Source organism: Meriones unguiculatus, chromosome 18, assembly GCF_030254825.1.
Source record: "Meriones unguiculatus strain TT.TT164.6M chromosome 18, Bangor_MerUng_6.1, whole genome shotgun sequence".
Taxonomy (NCBI): Eukaryota; Metazoa; Chordata; class Mammalia; order Rodentia; family Muridae; genus Meriones; species Meriones unguiculatus.
The window spans coordinates 16,365,668-16,382,213 of NC_083365.1; the positions used below are offsets into that span (position 1 = coordinate 16,365,668).

Consider the following 16,546-nt stretch of genomic DNA (forward strand, 5'->3'; position numbering starts at 1 on the left):
TTGCATAAACTTGTGGAGACACTGCTCAGCCATGGAGGAAGAAATTGCAGTTCCTCTCTGTCAAGAGGCTGTGCAGTGCTCAATTCCCACACATTGTTCAGGGTTTCTCCCTGAGAGTACTTTTCAGAGTGTTAATTCCTTGATTCCTCACCGCTTCACTTCTGGACCAGAGTCTTTAGGGAGGGACTGCATACATGCTTAATCAGCTGTTGATCCATTAGCAAATGGGGTAAGTAAAATTGTTTGCGTTTCACAATGTGAGCTTAGGAATACATATATATATATATGTATATATATACATATATATTACTATATATAGCCAAAATATACTATATCTATCCAACTTCATAATTGGCCTCAACTGTGAAACTAAAAGTTGGATACCAGAGAGAGAGAGAGAGACAGACAGAGACAGAGAGACAGAGGGACAGAGAGCAGTGAATCTAGATGTGAGAATGGTGGTGCTTTCTCTTCTTCTAGCCTGTTAGATTTCATAGGAAGGGACTCAGGCATACTTTTAAAAGATTTACTATTATATGATGTACTTAAAAATTATGATTGGTGCTTCGCCCTGAAATTATGCTGCTTAGGTTTCCAGGGTTGTTGTCATGTTCGGGCTGGTGCACAGACGCTCATTTACTCTGCATCCAACATGCTTTTTTGTTGTTGTTGTTGTTCTTCAGAATCATAAGGTTTTCCACCTGGTCCTCAAAAGCGTCAAAGCTTTAAATTAATTGAAGTGCTGTCCTTGCCAGAATCAAACTGTCTGCAGCCATTGTGGGGAAATGTGTACGGCAGCACCCTCAGTGGAAGCCCTGGGCTCTACAGTTGGAAAATCCGCTGGCTTGGCTTTAAGTGATGTCTGGCTTGGTATTGGTGTCTGACCACCAAGTGAAGTTTTACCCTCCTGTCAGGAAGGCAGCGTAGGCTCGTGTTAGGCATTAGAGCTGATCAGATCTGAAGTACTGACCTTTCTAAGGTTTGGGGTCTTCCCTTGCATGACCTCTGTGACAGAACCGAGTGCAGTGAAGCGCGCTAGGACTGATTATTCTTCCTAACCTGTGATGTCTGCTCCCTTCACTTTTATTCTTTCTCAGAAGGGTTCTGTCTTCCTAATTACTGTACAAGCAGCTCTTGTAAATGCTTCCATAGCAACCCAGGCTCCCTCTATTCTGAAACATGCTTCAGATTTGTGAAAAATTAAAGATATTTCAAATATTTTCTCTGGGTATTTGTTCTTTCCTTCAAAGTATTCTGCAATGTCTCCCAGATCATTACAGTGATAGAATTTTGAAACCATTAGGAAGTTGGAGATCATTTGGGAGATGATGAACTAGGCTAGGAGGGTCCTCACACTTCTTCCTCAGCACCTGTTCCAGGCTGACACTGTGTCGCCTGTTCAGCTTAACCAGAGTGGTCTGGTCTGCTGGGTCGGTGACTCCTCAGATAACAGAACTCAATGCTCATAGATTGGACCCTACTTATTTAGAAGCCATTCCAACCCGTCTTTCTACTTGCCTGAGACATTTACTTAGGTGTGTGCTATTTTTAAAAATGACTGAAGACAAGTTCTGCTGACCCTGAGATGTTCTTCCTGCATGATTCATTGTGGTTGTTAAGTGGCTGTCCTGGAGGGCCTTACCAACATGGCTTTTACTTCCTGCCAGAAGATTGCATCGTCCCTCTAGAGGCCATTCTTATACTCGGAAATGGCATTGTAGGTATATTTCCTCTGAGAATTAAGATAACAGAACATCTTTAATCATTAAAATCGTACTGTTTGTCAGCTCACTGTTTTCCATATAAGCTGGAATATCCAAACACCTTTTTGCTTGTTTTCACAAATTCAGCAGCAGATCTCTTTTTGAACTTAAGTTATTCCTAGGTTCTCTGTTTTGAGACAATTTGCCTTTGCCTGTGGATGAAATAACTTTTTTTTTTTTTTTTTGCGAGCTAGCTTGCATCACACACACGCAGCTAAAGAAACCAACAGGTCTCTGATCAGCTCACTTTCTGATGCTCATGAGTCTGTTTGGACACAGGCCAATGGCCAGATCCCATTTCCCACTAACTTTATGACAGCACGGTTCCACACACATGTCAACCCAGCCCAGGGACAGTCAGTTCCTAGACAGTTTTACAGAATTCCTTAGCTGTGTTCTCTTTTATTCCCATTGACACAGTCAGACTCTGAATTTTCATTCTTCATAATCTTCCTATGAGGATCAGAGAATGCAGATTTAATTGTTAAGTTCCATAGGGTACGCCATAGAGGAATGGTTCTCAACCTGTGGGTCATGAACCCTTTGGGGGTCACATATCAGATATTCTGTATATCAGATGTTTACACTATGATTTGAGACAAAAGCAAAATTATAGTTGTGAAGTAGCAACAAAATAAATTTATGGTTGGGGGGGAGGGGTTCACCACACCATGAGGAGCTGTTTTAAAGAGCAGCAGCATTAGGAACGTTGGGAACCATTGCCACAGAGACAGTTTCCAAGTCTTTGCCTCAATGCTGGGTCCTAAGGAAGTCTTATCTTCCAGTGGTTACGATTCATTCGTTTTAAATGCAATTGTTTCTCTTTTTTACAGGATACCACAGACTATGTCGCCTATGTAGCTAAAGATCCCGTCAACCAACGAGGTACGGAAAAATAACTTCTGGGCTTTCGTAAGAACTGTTAGGTACCAACTGTAAAACTCGGTGGTTATTGCTAATGTACACAGTGATGAGTGTCACACAGAGCAGGAGTGGGCCCGTTGGTCTGGGACATCACACAGATAATGAGGACAGGACCCCCCGAAGTCAGAGTAAACCAGGTAGTGACTTTTTATTCACCTCCGGGAAGCACTCCCAGCGGCCCAGGGACGCAGTCAGACCCTTCAACCCGGGTGGGAGGGAGCTGGCTCCTTTTAAAGCAAAAATCCAGGAACAGGTGTTAGGAGATGATTAGGAAAGAATTTAGTGATCCTTTAAATTGATGGGTCTGTCCTTGAGTAACATGTGGCCACAAGGAGGAGGAAGTGTGCACAAGCTCATGGCTGTTTCAACAATGCAGCAGTTTCTCCTTAACTTTATGGGCTGATGGAGGTTGGGCGGGTTTTCCTGTAACTAGGGAAAATCGAGGGTAGAGGGCACCCTGCAGAGTGGGGGTGGCACGGAGATGCTTCCGATACTTCATTGCCATCACTGTAGTGTGATGTTGAAGGACTCCAGGAAAAGTATGTAAGTTTGAGTTGGAAATAAGTAATCCTACCAGCAGAGAAACCTGGAGAAATCCACAGGCAGTATTTAAATCTCAGTCACCTGAAAGATTCACAAGCTGTGAAAGAGACACAGAGCTTATGTATTTACATATGCAAAAAAAGAGCTGTTTTGGTAATGGTAGAGGAGCTCCTGTATCCCTGGGTGATAAAGAAATTGCACATAAAACTCAATGAGGCATTGTGTTGGCGTGTGCCTGAGTGTGTGCGTTTGTGTGTGTGTCTATGTACTTTCTGCTGAAGATCCTAGAATGTTACTTTGAGTTAGAGTATGTGATTTTTCCTTCCTTCCTTCCTTCCTTCCTTCCTTCCTTCCTTCCTTCCTTCCTTCCTTCCTTCCCTCCTTCCCTCCTTCCCTCCTTCCCTCCCTCCCTCCCTTCCTTCCTGGAAAAGGCTGGTCTTAAACTCACTATGTAGCTGAGGATAACTTTGAACTTCTGATCCTCCTGCCTGCGCCTCCTGAGTGGGATACCATGCCCAGCATTATGCAGTGCTGCGGCTAGAACTCAGTGGGCTGTGGGTGCTAGGCAAGCCTTGTCCACCTTTAGGCCTCACTCCAATGGCTCTTCTTTTGGGAGGTCTTCTATTGACAGCAGTTTTTTCTAGTCACCCATTCTGACACTGTGTTTCTCTTCTTATAAACAAGCCACACTTGGTTGCTTGTTTTTCTCAGAGACTTGTTTGAACATTTAATGTGTTCTTTCTACTAGGCTGAGATTTGTCCTCTCTCTCTCTCTCTCTCTCTCTCTCTCTCTCTCTCTCTCTCTCTCTCTCTCTCAATATGTATTCTGCCTGCATGTACACCTTCACACCAGAAGAGGGCACCAGATCTCACTATAGATGGTTGTGGGTCACCATGTAGTTGCTGGGAATTGAACTCAGGACCTTTGGAAGAACAGCCAGTGTTCTTAACCTCTGAGCCATCTCTTTTACTATTGTTTCTCAGACACTCTTTACAATGGCTCAGGCATAGGCGATGCACAGAAACTGTGTTTTGAATGACTGAGTGGAAGAGTTGAGTGAATGTGTCATCCTAGGGTATCACAAGGTTGCCTAAGAAAGGCATCTGCTGGCCATGCTTTGAGTCAAAGGTCCAGCCTCTCTGGACAGATGTGTTAGTACTGTTTCTCATCTGTAACCCCAAGGCATTCAGATTCCACTGAGAGACAGGCTTAGGCCAGTTCCCCTTATACAGAACCTGGTACGTGGGGAGTGTTTTCCATCCTAGCGATGGAGTTTGCCCCCCAAATAATTGATCACATTAACATGGCATGGTATTTGTCAGTTGAAACAACAGTAGCCCACAGAGATGGAAATGTGCACGGCATGCTGGGAAGCACAGCGCAGGCTGCAGACGGGGGGGGGGGGGAAGGAAAGCACTACCAGGGCAGCTAAGAGCTAATAAGCCGAGTCTTGACCCCGTGGGTAGATGGGTAGAGGTGCTGTTTGCAAAGCAGAGCTCCAGCGAGACTGATCTGGCAGGCTGTAGTAGGCCTCCAAGTATCAGAGGGAAATTATGAGAAAAGCAGCCATTGCTACAGGGCTTGGCACGTGGTAGATGCTTGGCAATTGCTTGCCGAGAAGGACCGAGTTCTGCACATGTGGAAAGAGCAGGTGACAGACACTTTAAAGGAGTCCATTGAGATGGAGTCACTCTGAGTTGCATAATGCTGAATGGAGAATGGTGGGCGAATGGCTAGGAGATGAAGGGGTCAAGCACAGGGAAAGCTACCAGCAAGGAGCCACCTGATTAACTACTGGCTGTATTTCGGGAGACCTCCAAATATTATTTGTTTTCCTTGCCATAAGAAGTACAAATATAGCTGGGCATGGTGGTGCACACCTGTAATCCCAGCACTCTGGGACTCAGAGTTAGGCAGATCTTCATGAGTTCAAGGCCAGTCTGATCTATAAAAGTGAGCCCAAGACACACAGGACTACACAAAGAAACCCTGTCTTGAAAAACCAAAGTGTGTGTGTGTTTGTGTGTGTGTGTGTGTGTGTGTGAGAGAGAGAGAGAGAGAGAGAGAGAGAGAGAGATAAAGAGAGAGAGAGAGAGAGAGAGAGGGAAAGAGAAAGGTACAAATACGGAAAGAGGATCACTGCAAATATGAGGACAGTTTTAGCTATGCGCTGTGCTCTTGGACAATCTGGGTTATAGACTGGAGACCTGCTACCCTGTTAAAAAGAGGATAAAGGGGGCTGGAGAGATGGCTCAGAGGTTAAGAGCACTGCCCACTCCTCCAGAGGTCCTGAGTTCAATTCCCAGCAACTACATGGTGACTCACAACCATCTATAATGAGATCTGGTGCCCTCTTTTGATCTGCAGGTGTATGTGTAGACAGAACACTGTATAATAAATACATAAGTAAAAAAATAAAATAAAGATGATAAAGAAAAGCACCTGGAATCCAGGTGTGAATTTGCTTTGGGAGGGCACCATCCGCAGTGGCTGGGACTTCCCACCCCAGTTCATATAATCAAGGTAATTCCTTACAGGCATGCCCAGAAAAGCCACCCTCCAGATGATTCTACATTGTCAAGTAAATAGATGACACAAACGCCAGAGGCACTGGATATCTGTAGACATGTTATTTTTTGCTCTTGAGTCAATTCTAGTGAGGAGTTCAAAGATAAGAGTTAGGCGCTGAGAGGAAGGGCCGTGTAATCACAAATCTTTCTTCTTGATTAATTATTCAAAACAAGCAGAAAGCATTATAATACAGCATGTAGCATGTTTGTGCAGAATGTTGCTTCTGGGCTGAGTGGCTCCATAGAGCTGGGCCACGTGGGTTTTGAGAAGGTATTCTTGAGCACAGTTGACCAAGGTCATGGATGGGTTTTCAGAACTTGAACAGACCAGAGGGTTCAGTTTTTTCTTTATGTATCAGCTTGTTATACAGGTAAACAGTAAGGCCCGAGACGGAAAGACTAGGTGAAAAAATGATGTTTCCCCACTTCAGTGTATGGGATGGTACATTGATTCATAGTCTCAAGCCTCAGTGTATTGGCCTGCACTTGTTTGTTTTTGTATGGGCACATGCACACGCCATGCTGGGCATGCAGAGGTCAGAGGACAATCAGTGAGAGTCATTCTCTCCTTTCACCATATGGTGCTCAGGAATCGAACTCAGGTCACCAGGCTTGGCAGCAGGCACCTTTGCTTGCTGAGCTGTCTTGCCAGATCACAGTTGACTTTTAAATTTAGCTTTCAGTGTTTTGGGATAAGTGACAGAAAAGACCTGGAAAGCCTAAGTTTTATTTTTCTTTCATCTTTCTTTCCTAGGGAAAACAAGTCTATCAGAACAGATAACTTAGAATCATAAGGTGATTTTCCTGGGTTTAAAAATTAGTTATTTCCACATCATCTGTTACTTCCCTTCCTGTCCTGAGTATCTGCAGTGAAGAAGCACCACACACATACACGCAAACACACGCAAACACACAGCAAGATTAATTGCATCCTAATGTGCAAAGGGTGGGCTAGCTGGTATGAAAGAATAGTGTGGCTGCCAGAGACTCATTGTTCATTCAGATGGACAAACATGACCTGTAGGACATGCCTGGGGGAGGGGAGCCACCCAGGGAATTGAAGCTTTCACAGTTGGGGTTTGTGCAGGTGAGAGCACAGTGCAAGGAGATAACTGTGTTCATGGCTGGTGAGGGCACCCATAAAGATAGGGCTTCAGAGAAGGAAAAATAACAGAAGCCAAGGAGCCTCGGGGAAAAAGATAGGCCAGAAAAGGACTGTAGCGAATGGAGAATGCCAGTAGGTCACTAGGTCCTGGCGAAGATTCTGAGCTTTATAGAAGGGGTTATGATTTCCGCCATTGCACTGCAATTATAGTATGATGCTTCTTGCAGCTTTTTCTGTACAGTGATATCAGAGAGCAGAAAAGCAGCGTGAGAGTGTGGATTACAATTCAGTTAAGGTCTCATCAGTTCTAGATAAAGGTCATTGATGGTCTAAATTGCCTGGAGGATGAAGGGACAGCTTGGACCAAGCGTGGACTAATAGGATCTGATGAGCCACGTAAGGGTTGATGGAGGAATAGGAATGGCATATTTCCTGGGGAGCTTGGTGAGGTATTGTTTGCAGTCCAACATCTCAGTGACTGGGTTCTGCTTCCTATCTGCTGCCTACATCCATCCAGTGAGAGTTGTAGTGAAGCCTACACTAAGGAGGGAGAGAGTCTTGTCAACAGGAAAAGGACAGACAGCGCAACAGAGAGACAGGCAAAGGAAAGCAGCTGCCGTGGAGCGCACGCTCGGCACACTGCTTTCAGGGTCAGGCGCACTTTGTCCACATTAACTCGTGGCATGATCACAACAGTCCATAGAGTAGGTAATGTTGTATAACGTTGTGTATAGCCATAAAAATATATTATTTATAAAGTAGGTAGATTGTATAAAGTATATATATTATATAAAGTAGGTAATAATGGTATACACACATATATACCTATATATGTGTATATATATATATATATTAAATTTGATAAAACTAAGGTGTTTTAAATCCAGACATGGTGGCATAAACTTACAATCCCAGCACTCGGGAAGCTGAAGCAGGAAGATATCAAATTTGCAGTTATATAGAAAGACCCCACCTGGGGGAAAAATGAAAAAGGTGATTTTCCTAAGGCCAATAAAAAGGTGGACCAAACTTCAAGTCCTGAGCACAGCTTTCTTACAAAAGAGCATTAAAGGGGGCAAGAAGCATTTGAAAGAGATGAAGCCTTACTAGCAATCAAGAACACAAGAGTTATAGATGTCATATTTCATCCTTAAATGTTTTAAAAGATTTATTCATTTATGAATTCAAGTGTTATATTTGCATATATGCCTGCATGACCAAAGAAGGCATCAGATCCCATTCTAGATGGTTGTGAGCTACCATGTGGGTGTTGGGAATTGAACTCGTGACCTCTGGAAGAGCAGCCAGTGCTCTTAACCACGGAGCTGTCTCTCCAGCCCCTCATCTTTAAATTCCTAATATTGGTCGCTTATAAAATGGCAAGCGTGGCCGAGAGAAGCAGGTAATTTTTAATACAGCCAACAAGAGCACAGATCCAGACATTTTGCATTGTTGTTTGACAGTTTGCAGCAGAAGTCTGGTGCCCAGCCTGCCTTTAAACCAGCAGCTTCATTTCTCAGGAAGTTATTAGGATATGCACAAAGAACAAACAACTAAAATCATTCTCATGTAATATTCCTATGATAGGACAAATATTAATCCAGTATTCATCTACCAGAACTTGAACCAATCCATAGCATGTATAATGATCAAGACTGTTTTAGAAGAATGAGTAATGAGTACTGCCACAGGAAAAACATCCACTGTGCTATAAAGTGCAGGAGGCATAATATGAGGAGAATATGAGCAATTTGTATATTGTGACCTCAGGTAATTTTGAGGGGGGATTTACACAGAAAAAAAAAAAAACAAAACAAAACCTGGAAAGGTCTGTGTCAAACTGCTAATAGAGACTGTCCCCACATAGTGAGATTTAGAGTGATTTTAATGTCCTTTTGGGACCTTTTTATTTCCTTCAGTTCTTAAAATGAATATTTGTTATTCGTTTTTAAATGTTCTAAATCCTTGAATAAAAAACAGTGGAATCAGAAGAGTAACATTAAACTATCTAGTGACTTATTGGAGTTATCCTGAGGGAAGGACAGTTCTGCTCTTACTAGGGACAGGGATTCCTTTCCATAGGCTCTTAGTTTCATTAATAAAATAATTTTAAAGTAGATTCTGAAGGAAATTCAAAGACCATTTTATTAGGGTTTGAGAGAAAAATTACAGGACAGACAGGCTGTAAATCCTCAGCAGAGAAGGTGGGGAAGATCAGGGGAGCCAGCCAGGCCTTTGAATTAGGGCCAGCAAGGAGAGTCTGCATGCAGTTATAGAAGCAGGATTATGGGATCTTCACAGAAACTGAGAGATCCCAGAGACCCAGGCCAAATATACCTAAGAGTTTGGTGGGTATCCAGTGAAGCGATAGAAAAGGACTGGGGATGGGAGGGGGGTGGGGCGGAATAGGCTTTTTAGTTAGAACTCAGAAAAACAGAAGGCTTAGAAATGAAGATCTGCAAACAACTTTTGTTTGCAGGGACTTCCAGAGCCTACAAGTAGAAGGACTTCCAGGGGAGGCAGTACAGACACAATGTTTTTTTAACGGGTAATTATCCCCTCTGTCTGCTCAGCTTACCTCCCACTTTCTTGAGGGGTGGCCAGGCAATTGATAGGCCCAGTTGGATTCAGTAGTATACAATGTTCTAATCGTTGGATGTGTGTAAATGCTGTGTGTCTACCTGGGACCAGAGATAGAACTCAGATTTCATTCCTCAGGGCAGGAAGAAGTAGCTTTCCCTTCATGGCTCTCAATAAAGCCCCAATACCACCACCTTTTCACCCGGTAAATAGGAGGTGGTGCCCCAAACTGACCACGAGATAGGCATCTGTCCTTAATGGCGTCTAAGGCTGCTAATGCGGAACAGGCCTTGAGGGATGGGAGATGGGGAGAGCTAGAGGTAGGAGAGGGAGACGGGGAGTGAAGATGAGGAAGAGAAGAGAGGAAGAGGGAAAGAGGAAACAAGCTGTGAGCGCAGGTTTGGGAAAACAAGGACTTCTTAGCTCAGAGAGTAAAATCACCAACAGAGGAATCCAGAATGGAGCGGAGAGAAGTCAGAGGAGACGTGGTGTGAGTGGGGGGGGAGTCGGATAAGAATGACCTTCTTAGGAGGAAGAGCACTTTCTCCTGGGGAGGACTCCAGGATGGTCATCCTGGAGTGGTAGGGGAGGAAGGAAAGAACATATCATTCAGTCCAGCAAATCACACAGATGAGGCTACCTCAGAAAGGTGGGAGCCAGGTGGCAAGGGGGAGAGGGTAAGCATGGCTGACAGGAAGTGCACAGGAGGTAGGCACAGGAGGCCAGGCTTCCTGCTAACAGTCCTGTGATTTGCCACCACCACCACCACCCCCTCCATATACCTAGTTCAACTTTTCCATCCGGATCAAGCCGCCATCACAGTACCCTATCTTGGCTAGGGCCCTTTGATGAACTCTTCAGTTTATGAAAGGCCTTCTTTGTGGAGAAGGCAAGTTCCAGTAAAAATGTCGTTGGCAAGTCCATCTTTCTCCTGTAGCTGCTGTGCAGAAGTCCGTGCTGTCCTCAGCTCTCCAAAGCCCTGGCAGGCTAAGGAGGTTTCCATATTTTATCTGAGCTTAGCCTGAGAAGAGGCCGCCATTTACCGGGACTGTTTGTGTACAGGAAAGCCACGGGCACCCGCAGCAAAGAAAACCAATCTAAACAGATCCACTGATTTATATTTAAGGTTATAAAGCCCACAGGCTGCTGCCTGTGACTCTGCTGTTTTGTTTTGTTTTGTTTTGTTTTGTTTTGTTTTGTTTTGTTTTGTTTTGTTTTGTTTTGTCTGTGACTTACAGAGGCACATGCTCCCATTTGCATTCCACAGCACCATCTGGTGGATGATCCGGGCCACTGACCTTTATTGCAAGATGTTGGGTCTTTAGGAAAAAGGAACAGCTGAGAGTGCCCGTGCCTGTTTTTAATCCCATCACTCAGGAGGCAGAAGTAGGTGGATCTCTGTGTGTGGAGGCCAGTCTGATCACAGGGAGTTCCAGGCCGGCCAGGCGTATATAGTGACATCCTGAGGAGATGTGTCCCTGCGCGTGAGCTTTGAGGTTTCAGAAGCCCACGCCGCCCGCCACTCTCCGTTATCTCTTTCTGCCTTGTGCTGCTTGTTGGTCAAGATGTGAGCTCTCAGCTAACCGGGTCACTGCCATGCCCACCTACCCCTGCCATGCTCCTAGCCAGGATGGCCATGGTCTCGCCGCCCTCTGAGAAACTTAAAGAAACAAAACTCCTAAAGACTTTCTACCCCCCGGGAGTAATTTTCATTCTTTTGTGTAATATCACTGTTAGGAGCCCAGGTGGAGGGAAATGATAAGATTCCTGCCACACTTTCTCTCACTGGTGTTCACAGGCAGAGCTGTGGACTTGGGACAGAAAACAGGCATGCGGTGATTCCAGACGTGGGCAGCGAAGCTCTGACTGCCATGGCTGTTCTGATGTCACCGGGAATCACTATGCTTGAGGACGTGGGGCTTCTTATGTATTTGTCTTTCTTCTGTTACTGGTAGCTGTAGGTGGGGTAGTTCTTGACCAAGAATTCTGGCTTGATGGTTTTGGATCTGGTTCACGGCCTGTCCCTATGTTGCTGCCCTGTAATCAGACTAAAAGTGCATTCACAGAGTAGCCCTGTCAAAATAGGGTTTTCCTGAGAGGAGGTGGGCGTGGCACGGGTCTAGGGCCAGACAGGTGCCCTTGCTTTTTTCTTTCTGTTTTCCTTTTCTCCTTTCTGTTCAATCTCCTTAAAAAAAATTATTCTGGAGACTCTTCCTTTGAACAGACAAAACTAAAACTTCTGGGTGTTCAAGTCAGAGAAGCTGCAAAAAAGCCTCTCGGAGTATGCTCAAGTGGCAGCGGGGGTGGGAGTGGGGGATAGCTGGGTTAGTTCTTCCCATGTGCCCAGCTTCTCGTCCTGTTCCTCAGAGGGCTTAAGCTACCATGGAAAGGGAATGCCAGACTTATTCTAAAGTAAACAATAGCTGGCCCTATTGTCTTTGATAAGTGAGGACCTTGACACGGAGCAATGTCATAGTTACTTTTCTATTGCTGTCACGAAACACCACCACCAAAGCAACTCGTAAAAGAAAGAGTTTATTGAGGATTTATAGTTGCAGATTATCACGGTGGGCAGCGTGGCCTCAAGGAGGCAGGCATGGCACTGGAGCAGTAGCTGAGAGCTCACAGTCTTGATCCACGGGCACAAGGCAGAGAAAGCAAAGTGGGGTGGCATGAGCTTTCGAAACCCCAAACCCACCCCCAGTGACACGCTCCTCCAACAAGGCCACACCTCTTAATCCTTCCCAAAGAGTTCCATTCAGGTATACCAGCCCATGGGGGCCATTCTCCTTCAAGCCACCACAATTAGCATGGCCAGGACTACACATGTGGTGCCATGATTGGAGTTTGAACTCAGCTTTGAATCTTTTTCACAGAATACTTCCAGTCATTCATTCTCTTACCTCTCTCACAGGAAGTCAGTGTTGCCTGCTTGCTTACTGATGCTGGAATCCCCTGCCTCTCTGTCTGTCTTCCTCATCTTTGTCTCTTGATACCTTTCTAAGCCCCGCCCCCCGAAAAATGATTTTGCAATCATTCCTGTTTTTATTTCAATTTTAATGGAGCCACATATATATGAGATTAGAAATTAACAGACAAGAAAACTTCAAGTAAATGATCTTTTAATATAACATGATACAACTTTATCTTGTTCCCTCTGGAGAATGCATCTCTGAGGATACTTGTCATTTCTCAGTATTTAAGACTCAACCAGAAAGGAAAAACTTCTATATCCTCAAACAATGCAAGCAATTATTTATCACCCAGTAAATTCCACAATTATTTTTTTTTACAAATTAATATTGATGAAATTAATCAAATATTCACTTAACAAAATATTCTTAAAAAATTTTTATGTTTTTTACCCTAAAAAGCTTCACTAAAGAGAAATATAGAGGCAATATAAAATGGCAGTCTAAAAAGAGACCAAACATTTTCTGCTGGTAGAAATTATGTGAATTTAAAGATATTTTGAGTTTTCAAAATTATTATTAGCTTCCAAAGTCTGTTTCAGGATCCGAGAGCACATTTCTCCTGAAGGTGTTCAGAGACATGAATCTTTTCAATAAATGTGTGGAAAGATAAATACATGTTTTCTCTCAAGTATGAGCACTGAGATTTTTCTATAGGTAAATAAAACCTTTACACACACACGCGCTATGATATAAGAGCAGAAAGGAGACTGGCGGGAGGGATGAGGCTGGTGGGAGAGGGAGGACAGAGGACGGATGACTAAAGAAAAAAATGGGAAGGCAAGACTATGGTCAAATTACGTGATGGACTTGACTGTGTGAAACACAGCATGAATGCGCACAACTAAAACACCGAAAGAAAGTTCTGGATCGATCAGGCTCAGATACAATGTACAAATTAGTAAAATCACCCAAAGCCAAGTCAATCCTGGAGTGAGAATATGGCCCATCCCTTGAGTTGTTGACAACATGGAGTTAGGAGAGACTGTCACAGCCCAGCAGCAGTGGCGCAGGCCTTGAGTCCTGGCACTCAGGAGGCAGAGGCCAGCCTGGTCTACACAGTGAGTTCCAGGACAGCCAGGGCTCCACAGAGAACCCCTGTTTCCCAAAACCAAAAACTGGTTACCGATTCTATTACCCGACACTGTCTGCTGCCTCTGAGGGCTGGGGGGTGGGGAGTGAACGGCTTTCTGCACTCATATGGACGATGTCTCTCCCAAAGCTCACACTGCAGATTAGAACAGTTAACGGTCTCACGAGAGCAGATCTTTCCTTCCTTCCTTCCTTCCTTCCTTCCTTCCTTCCTTCCTTCCTTCCTTCCTTCCTCAGATTTCCTTGTGACTAATTTGTTCCAGTGATAAAGTCTCAATAGGAACTCCCAAATGGTTTTCCCGGTATTTCATCTAATTCCCTACCCTCTTTCTTTAGGCTACCCCACTTTTCCTTGCTCTCCTATTCTCAGAGAATATCCCACTTAAAGCAGCAACAGTGTTCTCACATATATTAAACCACTACCAAACTCTCCTTCATGCCTCAGTTCTTTAAACTATCAGAATATCCTGCATTTTTATCTTTCATTTTTCTGTAGGACCTCCTGCTCCTCTCTTTTAAACTTTTTTGTTATTATTGCTTCTGTCTATAAATTAGCCTAAGTATCCTTCTAAGTCATCCTTTAAAAAAGCACAGTCAATTAACTCTCCATATTGCAAGGCCCTAAGCATGACCCCATACTCTAAACAAGCCAAGAATGATGTCACTGCTGGGTGCTGCTGCTGCGATTTCAGCAGGTGGGCATGGAGGTGAAGAAGATCAGGGGGCAGGGTTAGCTATGGAGAGAGGCGGTAGCTGGCCTGGGCTACGTGAGACAGGAAGGCAGTTGCATATAGCAACAGAGTAACACTTGATTTGTTGGCGGTGACCTGCTGTTAACTGCTTCTACCTTGTTCTTGTGAGACTGCCCTTTTCTGAGAATACACAGAGTAAACCCCTCTCTATCTCCTTGTAATGACACCCCGTCACCAAATCTGGAATTTAAGTCTTAGTGTGAAGTTCCTCAGTGGGAACTCAGTGAGGCTCCCCTTGCACAACCCTGGTTTACAGCAGTAATGGCATGACACAGGGTGACGCCAGGAAGGCATCTCCTCATCCTGTATCCACTCCTTTAGGGGACAGGTTTGGGAATTACTTTTTGTTCCCATCTTCTGCAATCTACCACCAAACACAAAGCCTCAGATCTGCTTTTCCTGTGTGACTGCAGCCCTTCTCATCTCCTGCACTGAATTCAAGAGCTGGCATGTGACTGGTGGTCACATCATTTAGTCCAGACTGTTTTAGAGGCAATAAGGATACTTGCTACCAAGCCTGAGTCTGACCCTGGGGTCTCACATGGTAGAAGGAGTGAACTCTCACAAGTTGTCTACATTTGAGCATGTGCACGTGCGGGCACACACACACACACACACACACACACACTTAAAAATAACTGAAAAAAGTAAGACAACTTAAAGCATGAGCTCTAAATATCTTTCTTGATATCAAAATTTCTTTCTTTCCTTCCTTCCTTCCTTCCTTCCTTCCTTCCTTCCTTCCTTCCCTCCTTCCTTCCTTCCTTTCTTTTTTTCTTTTTGAGACAGGGTTTCTCTGTGTAGCCTTGACTGGCCTCGAACTGACAGAGATATCCCTGTCTCTGCCTCCTGAGTGCTGGTGTTAAAGGTATGCACCACCTGGCTCAAATTTTCTAAGTTTTTAGATACGTAGATTTTGAGTATTTTTCTCATTGATTCATAAGGAATATGAAGTTTGATTATGACATTTTAGAGATGAAGTGAATTTGTAAGCCTTATCTTTTTTTAAAAAAAATGCAACTATTTATTCATGTTCTGGAACTATTTTGATTTTATATAATGTTTTCTCCATACTAAATTTTTACTGTGTCTTTTTACAGCGTGCCACATACTGGAGTGTCAAAATGGAATGGCCCAAGATATCATAAGTACCATAGGACAGGCCTTTGAACTCCGGTTCAAACAGTACTTGAAAAATCCTTTCTTGAACACTTGGGAAAGGTCAGTCAAGAGTTCCATAATCATTTCACTTTTTGTCTTTCTGAATATTTAAAGCATTACTATGATGGTGGAGTGTGTGGTGCACACCTCAATCCCGCACTTGGGAGGCAGAGGCAGGTGGATCTCCGTGAGTCTGAGGCCAGTCTGATCTACACAGCAATTCCAGGCCAGTCAAGGCTACATGGCGAAGCCCTAAAAACAAAACACCGGAGTATTACAATGATGTTTTGAAGTTCGCTAGTGAGATGAATTTTTTTTTCTTACAAGTAACTGTTTTAGTACAAAAAAATAAGAGCTATTTACTTTCCTTTCATTCATGTTTATCCAGAGCTTCTTCTGACACTAAGTGTGAGAAGGAATCAACCCTGTTTCTCTAGTGTTATCAAAAATTATGGTTTGCATAGAGTTATAAATAACAAACATTAACAAGTTTCTCAGCTTCTCTTTAACCTTGAATCTCATGCATACTAGTAAAAGCCAAATCAACATGGAAGAGTAAGATAGTAAGAATCAGAGATCTCTGCAGGAATCTCTTAGCTGCTGGTAGGTGTTGTAAGTGGCTTCAGTCTGTGGGGCGAAACAGACATGACCCAAGAGGTGTTTCTGTTCGAGGTCACCAAAGGTGATTCTTTCAAGCCACCATCTGTTACCAAGGTCATGCTCAAGAAATGAAATCCTTGGGTATTTTTAAAGGCACTCTTTCCCAAATAGTCATTTTCTGTATCAATGATCTTTATGAGGTAGGTCGTCCAGGGAAACAAAGAAAAGGGAAACCAGAAACCTTGGATCATACACAGTCGTGTGGGTTGGAAGAGTTAGATCATTCCAAAAAGACTTGATTTGGCTTGGAAAGATGGCTCAGTGGTACTCAAGCCTGGTGACCTGAGTTCTGATCCCAGGAACCCAGTGGAAAGGTGGATGTTGTGGCACGCAGCTACCATCCCAGAACTCCTGTGGTGAGATGGGAGAGAGAATCAGGAGACAGCATGGAGTCCACAGCGAGGCAGCAGGAATGAGAGCTGT

The 16,546-nt window shown here is 44.0% G+C and overlaps 1 protein-coding gene across 1 annotated transcript in view; it reads left to right on the forward strand.

Moving 5' to 3' along the window:
* Shc4 (SHC adaptor protein 4) overlaps positions 1 to 16,546 on the forward strand; it is a 94,727-nt gene that overhangs the window by 56,363 nt on the left and 21,818 nt on the right. Inside the window, exons 6-7 of the mRNA XM_060371480.1 lie at positions 2,597 to 2,648; positions 15,403 to 15,523. Of these exons, the coding sequence (XP_060227463.1) occupies positions 2,597 to 2,648; positions 15,403 to 15,523 (173 nt within the window). The remainder of the gene's footprint in view (positions 1 to 2,596; positions 2,649 to 15,402; positions 15,524 to 16,546) is intronic.